The 17,309-nt window shown below is 41.7% G+C and overlaps 1 protein-coding gene across 1 annotated transcript in view; it reads left to right on the top strand.

The window, feature by feature from the left end:
• The first annotated feature begins 301 nt into the window (after window positions 1–301).
• Window positions 302–17,309, top strand: part of LOC149159008 (uncharacterized) — a 66,903-nt gene continuing 49,895 nt past the window's right edge. The window contains exons 1-3 of the mRNA XM_089434153.1: window positions 302–482; window positions 16,180–16,316; window positions 16,420–16,593. Coding sequence (XP_089290279.1) covers window positions 302–482; window positions 16,180–16,316; window positions 16,420–16,593 — 492 coding nt within the window. The remainder of the gene's footprint in view (window positions 483–16,179; window positions 16,317–16,419; window positions 16,594–17,309) is intronic.

Here is a 17,309-nt window from a genome sequence, read left to right as displayed (position 1 = left end):
CATTAGAAATATTATAAATATAAGAGGAGAAATTCCTGCCCGGGGATCTCACATCACATTTATCTGTGATTGTTAAATGAATATTGAGTCCGGGTGATTCCAATGTGAGGAAGTTAATATACAATTTCATTCACTTCTTATTCTTCATTTAATGTTGGAATGCGAGGAGAAATTGCTGTCTGGTGTTTCACATATCACCTTTAACAGTATATGGTTTGAATGAATGCTGAGCCCGGGTAACTGCAATGCCGAGGAACTTAGTATACAAAATTTGACTAACTTCGTATTCATTTAATTTTGGATGGCGTGTGACAGAACAACATCTATGGAGAACGACGAAAGAAGTTCTAAGGACCATACGGTGGGAAGCTGGTACTCCGTGCCAGAATTGAGTCTTCGTGATCATAGATTTAGTCTACCTCTCGATTACAAGTCCCCTGCAAGCTCTGTAATATCTGTTTTTGCAAGGGAAGTTGTTGGTGGTATGTTTCATTTTCCTCTCTTTCTTATCAAAAGTTTTGATGTTTATATTTTCAAGTGCTAGGAGAAACATGCCTAGAAATATCAGTTTTTGCAAGGAAAGGTGTTGGCGGTATGTTTCATTTTCCTCTCTTGCTTATCAAAAGTTTCGATGTTTATTTTTTCAAGTTATAGGAGAAACATGTCTAGAGGGGCAGCACTGTTAAGATTTGACTTGCTTGGATTACGTGTGAGGGGTAGATATTTTGCCAAATTACTTGTGACCTTGCACCCTGCCTCATCCCTTTCTAAATTCATGCCGTTTGGTCAGGACAAACCACAGTGAAAATGGAATCTTGGTGGATGGATTAACACTTTATCAACCTGTCCAGTGAACCAATGCCCTGTAGGCGAAAGTTTCCATGTTTGGATGCTTCATGTATATTATTCAGGTTATTTCAGATCAATGTTCTAAAACTTAGACGGATGTGGCATCGGCTGACGGTCAACTCAGACTGGGCCATGGCTCAGACTGGTTTGAATTAAATGACTGGGTTTATATATATACATATGAGTTGTCTTTGGTGTGACTTTTTGCAAGTTTTTCCGGTCTAATTTGTTTAAAATCCTGTCGGAATTTACTGAATCACAAGCTTGATGGGTAACCTTTACGTAATCGAAGTGCCCTAGGGGTTTTCAAAGTGTTGAATCCATATATACAGTCAAAAACCCAGTTTAAATAACACAAATCAAGATTGCAGCTCAAATTTTCCCGCCGGATTCCGGCACCGGAAAGTCCAAAAAGTTGCACTAAAGACAACTACTATATATATAATGCTTAAATTTTAATGAAAAAATATATTTTAAAGATTCCAAACCTATATATATATATATATATTAATGAAAAAAATACATTTTAAAGATTCCAAACTATTGGAGACAAAATTACAAAGTTTACTCATGCATATATCATGTAAGGGTGAATATATCAAAATGGCACAAAGTGTAATCCATATCAAAAACAAAATACGTAATCAATGATGGTCTAAATGACATCCATGTAAGGGTGAATACATTAAAATAGCACAAAGTATAATACATATCAAAAACAAAATACATAATCAATGATGCTCTAAATGGCCTATGGAGTCCAAAAAACATGCTGCAAGCTATTAGTCTAATGCAAATCACCCATAAACATGATTAAATATCAATCTCATCACCACTGCTAGAAATGGGATCCTTAGCATGAGCTATAAGGTCATCCTCTGGTTCAGAGTCTTCAACCTTGTTGAACTCCTCAAGGACATCTGCAATTGTAGTAGTAGTACTAGTATAAAAGTGAATTGCATGACTAGTGCTTGCCTATGTCATGCTTGTTGCTACGCCTACTGCTACTAGTTTATCTAGATCCAAATCAATCCACCCGAAGTCATCAACATCATAATCAAGATCAAACTCTATTGAGTGAGACGCCTCTACCCATTTTGATGTTGGATAATGTTAGGGTCCGACTCTAACCCCTTTATTAATGTAATAAGCCCAAGGGGCCTCGTAAGGGTTATGATTAGTTAGTTTAATAAATAAAGCCCGTAAGCATTGTAAGTGGTTGACCCACATTATAAAAAGGGACCACAATTGGTTATGGTTAATTTTTCTTAGGGCTATATTGTTCTTTGCTTTGATAATTGCATTTCATTATTTCCATATTTAAATTCACCCCATGGCATCATATCATTATTCATATTTACATCATTATTCAACAACATATGCAACTATGTAGAAAGAACAATATCATCATCAATGCAACAGAACATAAAGGAACAATAGAAGAAAAACATTCACACATAGAGACACCAGGATTGGTCAAAGACCAGGGCAAAACCCACTATGGGGAAAACCCTTTCAAATTATTCTTCTTATTAGATTGTCATTGAATGATTCAACAAAGAGAGAGTACAATGATCCATATCTTCAACCATAAACCTATCTAGCAAAAATCAACTAAACAATATCCATGAGATGAACCCAACCATGCCAATAATCAAAAACCCTGATTCAGGAGCCTGTAATCAACTGTCACTGTCTGCGGTCAACTGGCAAAAACTTCGGTCAACTAAAAAATCAAACTTTAGATTCTAGTCGCATGGAGGAAGAGACATGCATGTGACTGAGAGCTTCTAGTCGCTACCTTGAGCCTGCAAGCCTACGACTACAGTCGAAAATTGCCTTTGACAAGCTTGCGATTGTGACCCAAAACCCTAGAAACATGCGCGAGTTTCGGACCCTGTAATCTTGGACTTGTACCAACCAATTTCCATGAACTTGCCTCAAACCTGCGCGAACCAAACCAAGGGAGAGGATAGAAGAATGTATCATGATGATGTCCAAATGAGGTTGAGGTCACTTGTATTTATAGCCTTCCAAGGGTGTCCAATTTGCTTTAGAGACAACTGTGAAAATTCCGAGAACCGAAATCCTATTGCAACAACTTGGAAATTATTCTCCTAATTGTTAATTTAATTTAACAATTTATTTATTGTTTGTTACAACAAATACTGAATAAATCACACTGCAACCTACACAAATCAGACTGCGGAAGAATAAACGCTAGAAGAAATGATAGCACACACACATAAAATAACACAATTATTTTTGGGCAATTCTATCACTGGAGCAACTGATTTACTTTTCCTACTTATTTCATCATAAGTTATTCATGAAATTACTTCAACAAACATTAAAATAAATACTGCTGCAGATATCACACTATAATACAGAAACAAACATATGCACACATTGACATAGTTATTTTGGACTAATGTCCTCGGAAAAACCCAATGTGGGAAAACCGGTGCAGCAAGGGAGGATTTTATTATTCAGCAAATTTTCTAGTACAACAGGGTGCCAAACTGGCTTACCCACAGATAGTCAAATTTTCCAGCATTTCTTCTGAACCTTGCGTAGGTCCTACTGACCTCTGCGTCAGCCTGAAACCCTTTGCGTCAGCCTACTGAGGCTCTACGCAACCTCTTTGGCCTTCTACGCCACTCCTTCAACGTTTGCGTGGATGACGCAGGCCTTGTTGGCTCTACGCAGTCTCTGCTGCCTCTGCGTGGCTTCCTCTGGCCCTGCGTCTGCCTCGGCGTGGCTTCCTCTGGCCCTGCGTCTTCGTACTTGCTGCCTCCTGATTGCTCTCCAGACCATTGGGTCAATTTCTCAGCAAACCCCGCTCCAGAGATTGAACTGACTGGTCTCCCTCAGTGTGTCCTCCAAGTGACCCTCAAGCCTCCTCTTATACTTTTCTTGTTGACAAATCAACGACCGAGATTAAGTCCCTAATTAATGGCTAAGATTATATCTGGATTGATCCATGTCTTTTGGACCATTCTAACACAATTTCATATTAATACACATTAATATTTTATTTTCCCTAAGTTTAGACTTAGGGACTCCATTAAATATTAATTATTTTAATATCTCATGAACTGTTTAGAATATGCTCAAACTATTTCTGGGTATTGGAGATCTCATGTGCCCCAACCTCTCCACCAAATTTCGTGGCTAGAGCACATCCGATGCTACCCCAAATCAACACTCCCTCTTAGTGAGGACTGTGCTCTAGTAATACTCCTCACTGAGTGTTACCCTGATCATCCGGCATCGGTCCCTGTGCTGATGTTAAGCCTCCTTGCCCAACATCCTCTGCACTGTTGCATCCTGTACTACTACCCATGACTCTGCTACTGCCACTGCTGCATCTATACGACAGCTCCCTCTGCATCCGTGCTGCTGCTGGTCCTTTTCTCCCAACATTGCATTCGCACTGCAACTCCCTCTGCATCTGTGCTGATGCTGGTCCTTTCTCCCAACACTACATCTGCACTGCAACTCTCTCTTCATTCGTGCTGCTAACACATTACTTCTGAAAGGGGTTCTTTACCATCCCCATCTTTTCCCTGAAGTAGTCAAATTTTGACTTTCCATGGGCCTTGGTGAGGATATCTGCCACTTGTCCTCCTGTAGGAGTGTAGCTTAACTGTACAACTCCTCGTTGGACACAGTCTCTGACAAAGTGACATCGGATATCAATATGCTTTGACCTATCATGGAATATTGGATTCTCAGAGAGTTTGATGCAACTCTGATTATCACACATGATCCTAGTCGCCTCCATATTTCTTCCGAATTGGTTTACCAACAATTTTCTAAGCCATATGGCCTCACACGAAGTTGTGCTTAAGGCCATATATTTTGCCTCAGACGAGCTCAGAGCCACAAACTTTTGTTTCCTACTGCACTAGGAGGTCATTCCTGATCCAATGTTGAAACAATACCCAGAGGTACTTTTCTGATCCACTGAACTTCCTGCCCAATCCGCATCAGTAAAACCACTCAACTTGATACCCTTTCCCTTGATGTATAAGAGCCCATAATCAACTGTTCCCTGTAAATACCTGAGAATGTGTTTGGCTGCTGCCCAGTGTGCCCTCTTTGGTTCCACCATGAACTGACTGAGGGTGTTGACAGCGTAGTAAATATCTAGCCTGGTATTGACCAGATACATCAGGGACCCTATGATTTGTTGGTATAGGGTGGGATCGACATCCTTGTCTTCTGATGCATCAATCTTCTTCCAATTGGTGATCATTGGTGTAGCCATAGGTCTACAGTCTCCCATCTCGAACCTTTTCAGGATTTCTGTAGCATACCTCCCTTGCCCAAGGAAGATTTCTCCTTTCTGCTGCCAAACTTCCATTCCTAGGAAGTAGTGCATTCGTCTCATATCCTTCATATCGAACTGTGGCTAGATTCTTCTTACAGTCCTCAATGAGTCTGGATGATCCTGTCAGGAAGAGATCATCCACATATAATACTAAGATAAGTGGCTTGTTCTCTACGACTAGATAGTAGAGATTCTGATCCGTGTCACTCTTGACAAACCCAATCTTCTGCAAGTAGCCATCTATTTGACCATACCACGCTCTCTGTGCCTGCTTCAGCCCATACAAGGCTTTCTTCAGTCTGCATACATGAGACTTCTTCTCATGAGTTTCAAAGCCCTCTGGTTGTTCAATGTATACCTCTTCTTCTATTACCCCGTTTAGAAATGCCGTCTTGACATCCATCTGATGGATCTCCCATCCCATCTAGGCTGCAAGAGATATCACGGTCCTAATAGATGTATACCTGGCTACTGGGGCGAAGGTTTCCTCATAGTCAATCCCTTCCTTTTGAGCATACCCCTTAGCCACAAACCTGGCCTTGTATTTTTCAACACTGCCGTCCGCAGCATATTTGATCTTGTAGATCCATCTTGAACCTACCACAGATTTGTCTTGAGGCCTTGACACCACCTCCCAGACATCGTTCACCATTATGGAGTTATACTCAACCATTGCATCTAGCCAGACCTGATGCTGAGCTGCCTCCTTGAAACTGGCAAGCTCCCCATCCTGAGCTACTAACGATTGATACCTGTTTGGTTGTTTCGCTCCCTCTTACTGTGCCTTGGCTCTCCGATGAAGTTCTTTGCATCCCGCAGAATCTGACGAAGTTCCCTGCTGGTTCTTCCTCTGCCAATAGGTGCTTCTGTTCGCTCCTCCTCCTCATCCTGAGAGTCTTCCTAACCTGAGGAAGAATTCTTCACTTCCGTTGGTTGAAGAGGCATAACCAATGGATCCTCTTTCGACTGCTCCTTGGAAGGCATTTCGCGAGATCTTCTGAAAGCTCTGTCCTCCATGAACTTTACATCTCGTCGTACTACCACCTTCCTGCTCCCTGGAAGATAGATTCCTGCTCCCTGGAAGATAGATCAATGGAGGTCATCCTAGTGTTCTCGCTATATCCCACCAAATACCCCTTTTCTGCAGTCTAATCCAGCTTCTTCCTCTTTTCTTCGGGTGTGCGGCAATATGCTAAACTCCCAAATATCTTGAAATGACTGAGTTCAGGCGTCTTCCCAGTGAAGACTTTCTCTAGACTAATCTTGCCCAATGCCTAATGAGGAGCCCTGTTCTGAACGTAGACAGCTGTGTTGCATGCTTTTGCCCACAGAAATTTTGGCATATCCTGATCATACAACATGGCCCTAGCTGCTTCTATAATAGTCCTATTTTTCCTTTTTGTCACCCCATTCTGCTCCGGATTGTATGGAGTTGTCCACTCTCTTCTGATGCCCTCCTTAGCGCAATAATCAGTGAAGTCCTTATCGACATACTCTCCACCATTATCCGAGCGCAAGAATTTTATTCTCTTACCAGTCAGATTCTCCACTAGAGCCTTGAACTTCTTGAATCGACAAAAAACTTCATCCTTGGTTTTCAGAAAATAAATTCAAGTTTTCCTCGAGTGGTCATCAATGAATGTAAGGAAATACTTGGCACCGCTGAGAGCTTTGACAGCCATAGGCCCGCAGATATTTGAGTGTATCAATCCTAGTACACTCTTGGCCTTGTGTTTGCTCCTAGGAAATGTCGCCTTGGCATACTTTCCTAGAGCGCATCCCCTGCATACATCATCTCGTTCCGTACTCAGATCCGAAACTCCTGTTACAGTGCTCCTGAGAATTCTCAAAGCTCCATGTTGCAAGTGACCCATCCCTCTGTGCCATAGTTCATTCAAGTCCTTGTCCCCATGACTGCTTATTAGTGCCATTCGAGATTCTAGTTGTAATCTATACCACCAATTACTTTTGATCCCGATCTGCACTTTCTTTTTCCAGCTCGGGTGTTTGACTACCTTTTCCTTGATGAAGTAGACGTCATAGCCCTTGCCTTATAGTTGTGACACGGAAAGTAAGTTCATCCCTAATCCTAGTACATGCATCACATTTGTGGCACGGAACCGCTCTCCCAATTCTGTCTGAAAAACTATGGTACCCTTTCCTACTGGAGTACACTTTGCCTTGTTCCCCATGGTGATCTAAAAGTTCATCTTCTCTTCTCGATATTCTGAGAAACACTCCCTGATTCCTATCATATGCCACGAGGCTCCACTGTCTATATACCATACTTTTGATGATGCAGCACTAGTCATGCACGCCACTTCTTCTTCCAACCTGGAAGCCAACATAGAGAAATCGAGATCTCTTTCTCTTGTGCAATCTTCTGAAAATCTGTGTGAGTCCCCTGAGGTGGATGCCTCTGCATCGTGGTCTCGACCCATAATTGATTTTCCCTTTCTGTATCTGATTACTTGCATTGATACCATGTGAAAATTCTATCAAAACAACAACTGATTTACTTTTCCTACTTATTTCATCATAAGTTATTCATGAAATTACTTCAACAAACATTAAAATAAATTCTGCTGCAGATATCACATTGTAATACAGAAACAAACATATGCACACATTGACACAGTTATTTTGGACTAATGTCCCTAGAAAAACCCAATGTGGGAAAACCGGTGCAACAAGGGAGGATTTTATTATTTAACAAATTTTCTAGTGCAACAGGGTGCCAAACTAGCTTACCCACAGATAGACAAATTTTCCAGCACTTCTTCTGAACCCAGCGTAGGCCCTACTGACCTCTGCGTCAACCTGAAACCCTATGTGTCAGCCTATTGAGGCTTTGTGCAGCCTGTTTGGCCTTATGCGTCACTCCTGCAACCTCTGCGTGGATGACACAGGCCCTGCTAGCTCTGCGCAATCTCTGCTGCCTCTACGTGGCTTCCTCTGGCCCTACGTCTGCCTCTTCTGCCTCTGCACTGATCTCCCGTCTCTCTGTTCTGTACTTGCTTCCTCTTGACTACTCTCCAGACCACTGGTTCAATTTATCAACAAACCCCGCTCCAGGAACTGACTGGTCTCCCTCAGTGTGTCCTCCAGGTGACCCTCAAGCGTCCTCTTATACTTTTCTCGTTAACAAATCAACGGCCGAGATTAAGTCCCTAATCAACGGCTAAGATTAGATCTTGCTTGATCCATGTCTTTTGGACCATTCTAACATAGTTTCATATTAATACACATTAATATTTTATTTTCCCTAAGTTTAGACTTAGGGACTCCATTAAAAATATTAATTATTTTAATATCTCCTGAACTGTTTATAATTTGCCCAAACCCTTTCTGTGTATTGGAGATCTCATGTGCCCCAACCTCTCCACCAAATTTTGTGGCTAGAGCACATCTGATGCTACCCCAAATCAACACCTAAGATCTGCGCAAACCAAACCAAGGGAGAGGATAGAAGAATGTATCATGATGATGTCCAAATGAGGTTGAGGTCACTTGTATTTATAGCCTTCCAAGGGTGTCCAATTTGCTTTAAAGACGACTATGAAAATTCCAAGAACCGAAATCCTATTGCAGCAACTTGGAAATTATTCTCCTAATTGTTAATTTAATTTAACAATTTATTTATTGTTTGCTATAACAAACACTGAATAAATCACACTGCAACCTACACAAATCAAACTACCGAAGAACAAACGCTAGAAGAAATGATAGCACACACACATAAAATAACACAATTACTTTTAGACAAATGTCCCTGGAAAAACCCAACTTGGGAAAACCGGTGCAACAGTGAGGGTTTTATTTTATTATGCAGTAATGAAATCTGAGCACATCTATGGAAGCCCAACGAGCAATCCAAACAAGAAGAAAATATGGGCAAAATACTGAAGGGAATTACACTTCTCCCACAAGAAATCTCTGGCTTGACTTTCCCTACCAAAACTCGGCCTCCTGGAGCTCTGCGTTAGCCTCTGTGCTGCTCTGTGTAGCTGGCTGAACGACTTGCCTCAGACTGGGCTTTGATAAAGTCGTTCTGTCTTTGGATGCTGAGGAAATTGTCTCTCTGACCCTCTGGGCTTTCTTCCCGACCTTTGGAACTTAGAACAATTTTTCTTCCCTCGAAATCGAACTGCCTGGCTGAAGCAACTGCACTCTCCCTCAGTGCTGCCTCTTTGGGATAACTTGGCTCTCTTGCTCCTGCCTCTCCGGATATCTAAAATCTTTCTTCCAGATCACTGTCCTTGCCCCTCACACTGCTTTGATCTCACTGTCTCTCTCTACGACAACTAACTACTGCTACTCTGGAAATCGATCTGCTCATGAAATCGAATCTCTCACGTGTCTTCTCCATCACCACATCGACCTCCTCTTATAATCCTTTGTTGGAGCACCAAAGACCAAGATTAAAACATAATCAATGGCTAGGATCATCTCAGAGTCGATCTGTGTGAGTTTCTAGATCATTCACGCCTTGACTCAATTAATTCTGATTAATTAACCAGTTGTCCTAAGTTTAGACTTAGGAAACATAAAAAAAAATAGGTTAATAATCTAATTAAGTCATTTCTATGAGGAATTTCCAGAAACAATTTATGGGTTTTGGAGATCTCGTGTATTCTAGCCTCTTCACAAAATTTCAAGGCTAGAACACATCTGATGCTACAAAAACTAACACTCCCAATTAGCAAGGAATGTGTTCTAGTGCTCTACTGCACATCCTGTCTCTGCATCATCTCCTGCCATGATGCTGATGTCTGGCTACTGCTGCCCACCAACCACTGCACAACTCTGATATTTGTTGCATCTGTGTTGTTGCTGACTCTGCCATACTGCTGCCAACACTGCATCTGCACTACAACTCCCTCTCATCTGTTGTTGCTGCAACTGAGAAACATCTTAAATACTGAATCCACTGTGATCAGTATAATGCATCCGTCACCCGAGTCTCTGAATGCTGCTGGTATTTGCACTGTCACTGAAGAATCTGTGTTGCTGCTGACTCTGCACTGCTGCCAACTCTGCACTGCGCTCCCCAACATCTGACTGCTACTAGTCTTTGCAACTGTCACTCTGGCATATGACTACATCAACTGTCACTGATCCATCCTGCTACTGAATTGTCATGTCCTTTCCCAAATAAATTTGTAACAGGTTTTTGTCTCTCCCCAATTTTGTACAAAATTTTGTTAAGTAAAGGACCCAAGCAATTTTGACTTAGGGACTTAGGAGAAATGAAGGTTGGATTAATTTGCTAGTGGAAGGTGGGGGCCACCCACGTGGGAAAATGCATTGGGCAATTCGAATTGCCTTGGAGGGGAAATCGTATGGCTGGTGGAGGGGCCCACATGAGGAAAAGGGAGGCCCATGAAGTTATAAGGAGGAAGAGCTCCTCACTTGGGGATTCATTCATACTTGCACATCGAAATCACTTGACTATTTGCTCGAGCTGCTTAGCCAAGTCAACTGGCTGTTTAGCCACGAATCTCTCAAGCGGGAGATTCAACCTTACCTTCGGGGGACTACGAGTGCTACTCTAGGAAGGTATTTTCAGAGCACCAGGGAAGATTCATAGCCAACACACTCAGCCCACAAACCAATAGTGCGTATTTCTGGGCCAACAGAGAAGGGAACACGCAGTTGTGATCAGAGCTTCATTGGGCCAGCACTTGCCAGAGAAACTTGGAGAGTTGAAGGATATCAGGAGGCCAACCTTGGGGAGGAGTTTTGGAGCAGGTGGGTGCAGCAATTGGGCAGTTCGAAACTCAGCCTTGGAGGACTGCGTAGAGGGCCAAACTGGGCATCACGTGGGCATTGAGGGAGAGAGCCACAGCACCGGGATCACATCAGGGAAGGGAGGAAATTCATAAGGGATCACATCTCGGTGATTTGGGGCAGTTTTGGAGAGCTTTCCCAACATCATTCAGACAGGCCGAGTTTGCAAGCTTGAGTAGAAGGACTGGCTCCTTGAGGGTCGAATTTCAGGAATCTGAACTAGGCCAAACCCATCATCACTATGTTGCATCTCATCACGCTTCATTAATCATGACTGTACCCATCACTGTACTGCATTATGTGCCATTGCTGCACCATGTTGCCATCCTGACCTATGTGTTGGCTGCACCTTGCTTGCTTGTTGTCCTTAGCATGCTTGTTGTTGCATGCTAGTTGTCCCTTGCATGCTAGCTTTAACATTGCATGCTTGGTGTATTTGTTGCTAAGTACAATACAACTGTCCCAATGTTAGTTAGCTGTCCCTTGCATGCTGCTCTCCTTCGGAGACAGATGCTCCAGCTGTTTCGGCAGTTCTGGCAGTTCCTGTTGTTCCCGGCAGTTCTGGCAGTCCCGATAGTTCCGGCTTTTCCGGCAATTCCGGCATTTCCGGCTTTTCCAGCTTTTCCGGCCTTTCTGGCAGTTCTGGCTTTTTCGGCATTCCTGGATTTTCCGGCTTTTTCGGTAGTTCTAGCTTTTCTGGCTTTTCTGGCAGTTCTAGCAGTTCCGGCTTTTCTAGCATTTATGGTTTTTCCAGCTTTTTTGGCAGTTCCGGCTTTTCCGGTTGTTCCGTCTTTTCCGGCCATTATGGCAGTTTCGACTTTTTGGCTTTTCTGGCAGTTCCGACTTTACGGGCATTTCCGACTTTTCTAGCAGTTCCAGCTTTTCCGGCTTTTTCGGCAGTTCCGGCGTTTCCAACAGTTCCGACTTTTCCTGCTTTTCTGGCTTTTCCTGCAGTTCCGGTTTTTCCGACTTTTCTGGCAGTTCCGGCTTTCTGCCCTCTGGATCAGGGCAATGTTATTCCTTAGGATCTCTCCTCCTACTAAAACCCAAAGACAAGTAGAGAGAGGAAGAGATCCCAAGTGTGTTGAAATGACTTGAAGGCCACCTCTATTTATAGTAAAACGTTGAGCACATGTGGGGTTTATTTGGTTGCTGGCCGACCTTGACGAATTGTCTTATAACGCAAATAAATTCATAACTCCATGAATACTTATCAGAATCGGATGATCTTTAGATCAATCCTACAGCTCTCGATGAGAGGTATCCAAGAAAAATATCAGCTGCCATAAATAAGATGACCCACATGGAGTTTGGCCCTAGTTGCCAATTTTAGCAAACACCCTCCTCCTTGGCCTTGCCCTGATAGATACTGTTCTAACTACAATACCCCACCATCTCCACTCTGCAACTTACCCATAACCTCCTAAACCCCAACAAACTGAAGGTTAGAGCTCCTAGGCTCTGCGCAATCCTAACACCAGCAAATCAGCTTCCTCAACCAACTGTGTCACCCCTCTTGGCCTCTGCGTGGCTCTACGTGAGCCTGCTTTTGCCTTCCTCAGCCTTTGCGCTGCCTCTTCTTGGCTCAATCTTGATGACGCAGGCGTTGCGTCACCCCTTCCTTGCTGCTACTTTGCTAGGAACAACTTTTGTCACTCGGGACAATTGTTTTCTGTTGCTGCTGCTCTGCTCGGATGATGTCCTCATTTCTCCTGTGATCTGCAACGACGCTTCGATACCATGTTGGAATATCTAAGTCTAACCCATTAGAAACCCTTCATGTACTTTCTGATGTATTCCTACCTACTTGTTCCATTAATTAACAAGTTATTTACCATGTAAATACTGGAAATAAATACAAGTGCATGCTCAACATATTACAGATCATCAACTGAAGGAAACATGAACAAGCACACGAGTGACATCGTTGTTTTTGGACTAATGTCCTCGGAAAAACCCAATGCGGGAAAACCGGTGCAAGTATCTGAGGGTTTGATTTATTAAGCAGTTTCAGAATATAGTCTAGGTGCCAAATCCGGCTCACCCATCAGAGAAAAATTTCGGCAGTAGTACCTCTCTACTCGGAAGCAGATATTCTGGCCGAAACACCGATAAACACTCCGGCAGCTCCATAGCTCCAATCTGCCCCACGAAACCCCAACGCCAGCCTTTAGAGACTGCGTCAGCCTCTCTTTGGCCCAACGTTAGCCCAATATCACTCTGGCTCTGCCCGCGTCAGCCTCTGGAGGCACTGTGTCAGTCCTCTGGCCCTCTGAGGCACTGCACATCTCCTAGCTGCCTCTGTGTGAACCCTTGGCTGCTTCTGCGTCCCTCTCTCCGGCTACTGCATTGATCCTCCTAGTGCTATCTCTGCCTCTCTGCTTCTGTATTCGCTGCCCCTCAGCTCCAACTCTGATCACTTTCAACTTTCTCAGCAAACCCAGCCCCAGAAAGTCGAAATCTTGATCTCTCGGTGTATTCTCCAAGTGACCCTCAAGCCTCCTCTTATACTTTTCTCGTTGATAAATCAACAACCGAGATTAAGTCCTTAATCAACGGATAATATTATATCTGGCTTGATCCATGACTTTTGGACCCTTCTAACACAGTTTTATATTAATTCACATTAATATTTTATTTTTCCTAAGTTTAGACTTAGGGACTCCATTAAAAATATTAATTATTTTAATATCTCCCAAACTGTTTAGAATCTGCCCAAACCATTTTTGGGTATTGGAGATCTCATGTGACTTAGCCTCTCCACCAATTTTCGTGGATAGAGCACATCCGATGCTACCCGAAATCAACACTGCCGAATATTTTTCTCTGTCGGGTGAGCCAGTTTGGCACCCAGTTGTACTCAAGGATATACTGCATAATAAATAACCCTCAGAATTGCTCCACCAGTTTTCCCAAGTTGGGTTTTTCCAGGGACGAGTTGTCCAAAAATAACGGTGTCACTTGTGTGTTTGCTATTCTTTCAGCTGTTGATCTGTAGATGGTTTAGACTGTATTGTGTTTATTTCAATGTTTATAAGTTTAAATAACTTGTTCGTAATTAACAAGTAGGAGAAATAAACCAAAAGAATATAGATAAAATTTCTAATGGGTAAGGCTTAGAAATTTCAACAAGTGGATCTATTGATCCCCACTCCCTTAGCCATCTAATCTCTTAATTACCAAGAGATTCCTCATGCTTGTGCACTTGCGGTGGGGAGAAATCTTTGTTATTATTATTTGTAATATATGGTAAAATTTACTATCTTTTCTATTTCTAGTTCTTATTCAAAAACATAAATTTATATTTTCCTTAAAGCTAACTTGTATTTTTAACTTAAAGTCCACTTGTTTTCTTTCTTTATTTATTTTTTAAATTATTTCTTAATGTAGCGTTATCTAATGGTACATGACAACATCTCCCCCATATTGGGCTGTACAGCGTCTCTCAGCACAATAGTGTAACATTGTCTCATGCTACGTGACAACATCTCCCCTACAGAGGGATGTGGAGCCCCTTGTGGCACAATATACCAAATCTGAAAATTTACTTTTACAGCAGTTATAATGGCAATAATACAACAAATATAGCAGCAGCAAAACAACACTTAATTTCTTCAATGATGATTTAAAGTCACTCGACAAATTTTACCTTTTATTTATGTCAAATCATCAAGAGATATATAGCTGCAAATAACAATATATGGACAACATAGATGGCTGTAAATCAAATTTGGAAATTGTACAAGTTTTGGACAGCTAGAAACTTTATTAATATGCTCAAGATGAAGTTCATGTACATATCATTGCTTTCTCTCAAGTCTAGTACAAACTACTAGATCTCGAAAACCCTAGCTGGGGAAATAATGGAAATTCTAGCTCAACCAAGGAGCTCCAACATTTAAGAATCACTCCAACAAGTCTTGCAAGGGAAGATGCCCTCTTCTCTTCTTCCTTTTCACAAAATATACCCTAGGGTTTTATTACAACCCAAATCTCAAACCTTCAAGGGATCATCCCTAACCCTAGAGTTCCAAGATGCTCCAAGATACTCAAAGATAAAACAACCCTAACAACTTGAGAGATGGAGAGAGAGGGAGAGAACAAATGAAGACCAAGAGATACAGAGAAGATTAGTGTCCATTCCTCAAGATCACTTCTCTACAAAACAATGAAATATATGATAAGAAAATGATATGAATGAGAATTACTCCTTCCCCTCTATATATATGAGAGGTAAGGGTGTCAAACAATACAATGTGGGTTCAAGTCTTACAAGTGACCTGCAATAAGCTCATGTAGGCCTACACAAGTGAAGTGCTCCTCTCCAAACCACACTTGTCACACTACAAGGTGTTGTTGTAAACAATAAGGACTCCAAGATGATATAGCTACAAAATGGTATGTCCACTCCCGTCTATCACAAGCTTCCATGGACTCCATTGATCCTCCTAAACCATGCAATCTATCTGTTAGGTGCCTTTGCAAGAACACTATCACTGCCTAGGCATCCCCTGGCCAGCATGAATCTAGGCTACCCCATGCTATCTATGGCTTGATACCCTCCTCTAGGATGCACTATGCTCCTACTTCCCAAGTAGGGCATTCTCTAGGCAAGTGAACCTTTCCATGTGGCCATCATGAAGGACGTCCCCAAAGTTGTCAAGAGAACTCCAATGCCCTAAGGAAGAATACCAAGTCAACACCAACTCCAATGCCCTATGGAAGAATACCAAGCCAACACAAATAGAACCCAAGCCATCATTGAGCAAGTTGTCACCATTGTCTAATTCCATCATGGACCATCTCCCATGTCTCAATCCATCTCAGACCATCTAGGCTCCGGTCATACACCATGTGCGCCAAATCTCATGAAGCACCCCAGAAAGTTGTTTAAATGCTTTTAAAGTAACCCCAAAAATTGACAATAGAACTGGTAAAAGATGAGGTTGTTAGATTTCTATGATTGTGATTTCTGTAATTAGATTTCCTAGAATATACTGATTTTAGCCAATTCTCAACCAATATGATTATCATCAGTCACACTCTATTCTCTGTTATAAAAATATGCAAATTTTTAAAGTAGAACAAGCCTAAGAGATCACTTCCCTTCAGAGTTTGATCCAGACAATTTCATAATTTCATAGTTTTACAGCTTAAAACAATTGTTTTCTAATTTTTCAAGTATGTTCAATGTATCTTCACAGCTGGGAATGAAGAAAAATCACTTCCATACCTTCTTTACTTACAAGGTGGACCAGGCTTTGAGAGTCCATGTCCACAAGGAGCTAGTGGATGGCTGATGAAAGCTTGTGAAGAATACCGTGTGATTCTGTTAGACCAGGTAGGGTAGTGTGGTTATGATTTCAAGCTTACTAGTGCAAGTGTGTGTTGGATTTCGTGATGATATCTGTTTCTGGGGCAAATGACTTTTTCTGTTGTGGCAGCGGGGAACAGGCTTGTCAACTCCTTTAACAGTATCTTCACTTTCTCAGTTCTCATCTGCATTGCAGCAGGCAGATTATTTGCAACATTTTCGTGCAGATAACATAATAAATGATGCAGAGTTTATTCGAGTTCGTATAGTACCAAATGAAGAACCTTGGACGGTTCTTGGAACGGTTAGAATTTAGAGCATATACTTTTTTTGTCTTCCCAATTTCATTTTGATTTGTTATAAATTTTCACATTCAAAAATGAAAAGTACTATTACATTGGAAGCTGGGTGGAGAATCATTTTCACTAATGTGATGAGTATCCGGTTTTTTTTTCCTATCACAACAACTGATATCCCATGACAATAACATATATTGAAGAAAAAAGGAATCAATAAAACATTGCAGCTAGAATTGTGAAGCAAGCTTTGTAATCCATTATGGCAAAACTTATTTGCTATATTACTTCCACGGACAGGGAAATTTGTAGTATTTGAGAATTCTCCTTGCTGGGTCTTGTACTAAAAAAATGTATTTTTTTGATAATGCTGAACCCCCACAGTTTGAAAGTGTTAAGTCAAAGCCAAAAGGAACACAAGTGTAATGTTTTTCACATCTGTTTACAGGCTGTCTCAAGGACATTATTGCAAATAATCATCGACTATAGTTACTACAAATAATTTGCTGTAGTGTTATTGTTCAAAAAATCTGATTGGAAACATGTACAATGCCTTTTGACCTTATGCAGTGACCTACCTACTGTACTTGGGCAGAGAAGGCCTGACAGGCATACTAGAGTTTGTATTTGCTGGCTTCTGTTGGAGAATTGATGACCTGTTTTAATGTCTATATTATTATTAAATAAAAAGCGTCTTTTAACTATTGATATTGCAATATGTACA

Source organism: Pinus tabuliformis, chromosome 5_2 (assembly GCF_031772625.1).
Source record: "Pinus tabuliformis cultivar Carrire ecotype Pingquan chromosome 5_2, CPIR1, whole genome shotgun sequence".
In the NCBI taxonomy this organism is placed as follows: Eukaryota; Viridiplantae; Streptophyta; class Pinopsida; order Pinales; family Pinaceae; genus Pinus; species Pinus tabuliformis.
The sequence above is the reverse complement of the archived record's forward strand: the minus strand, read 5'-3'. Positions and strand labels throughout refer to the sequence as shown.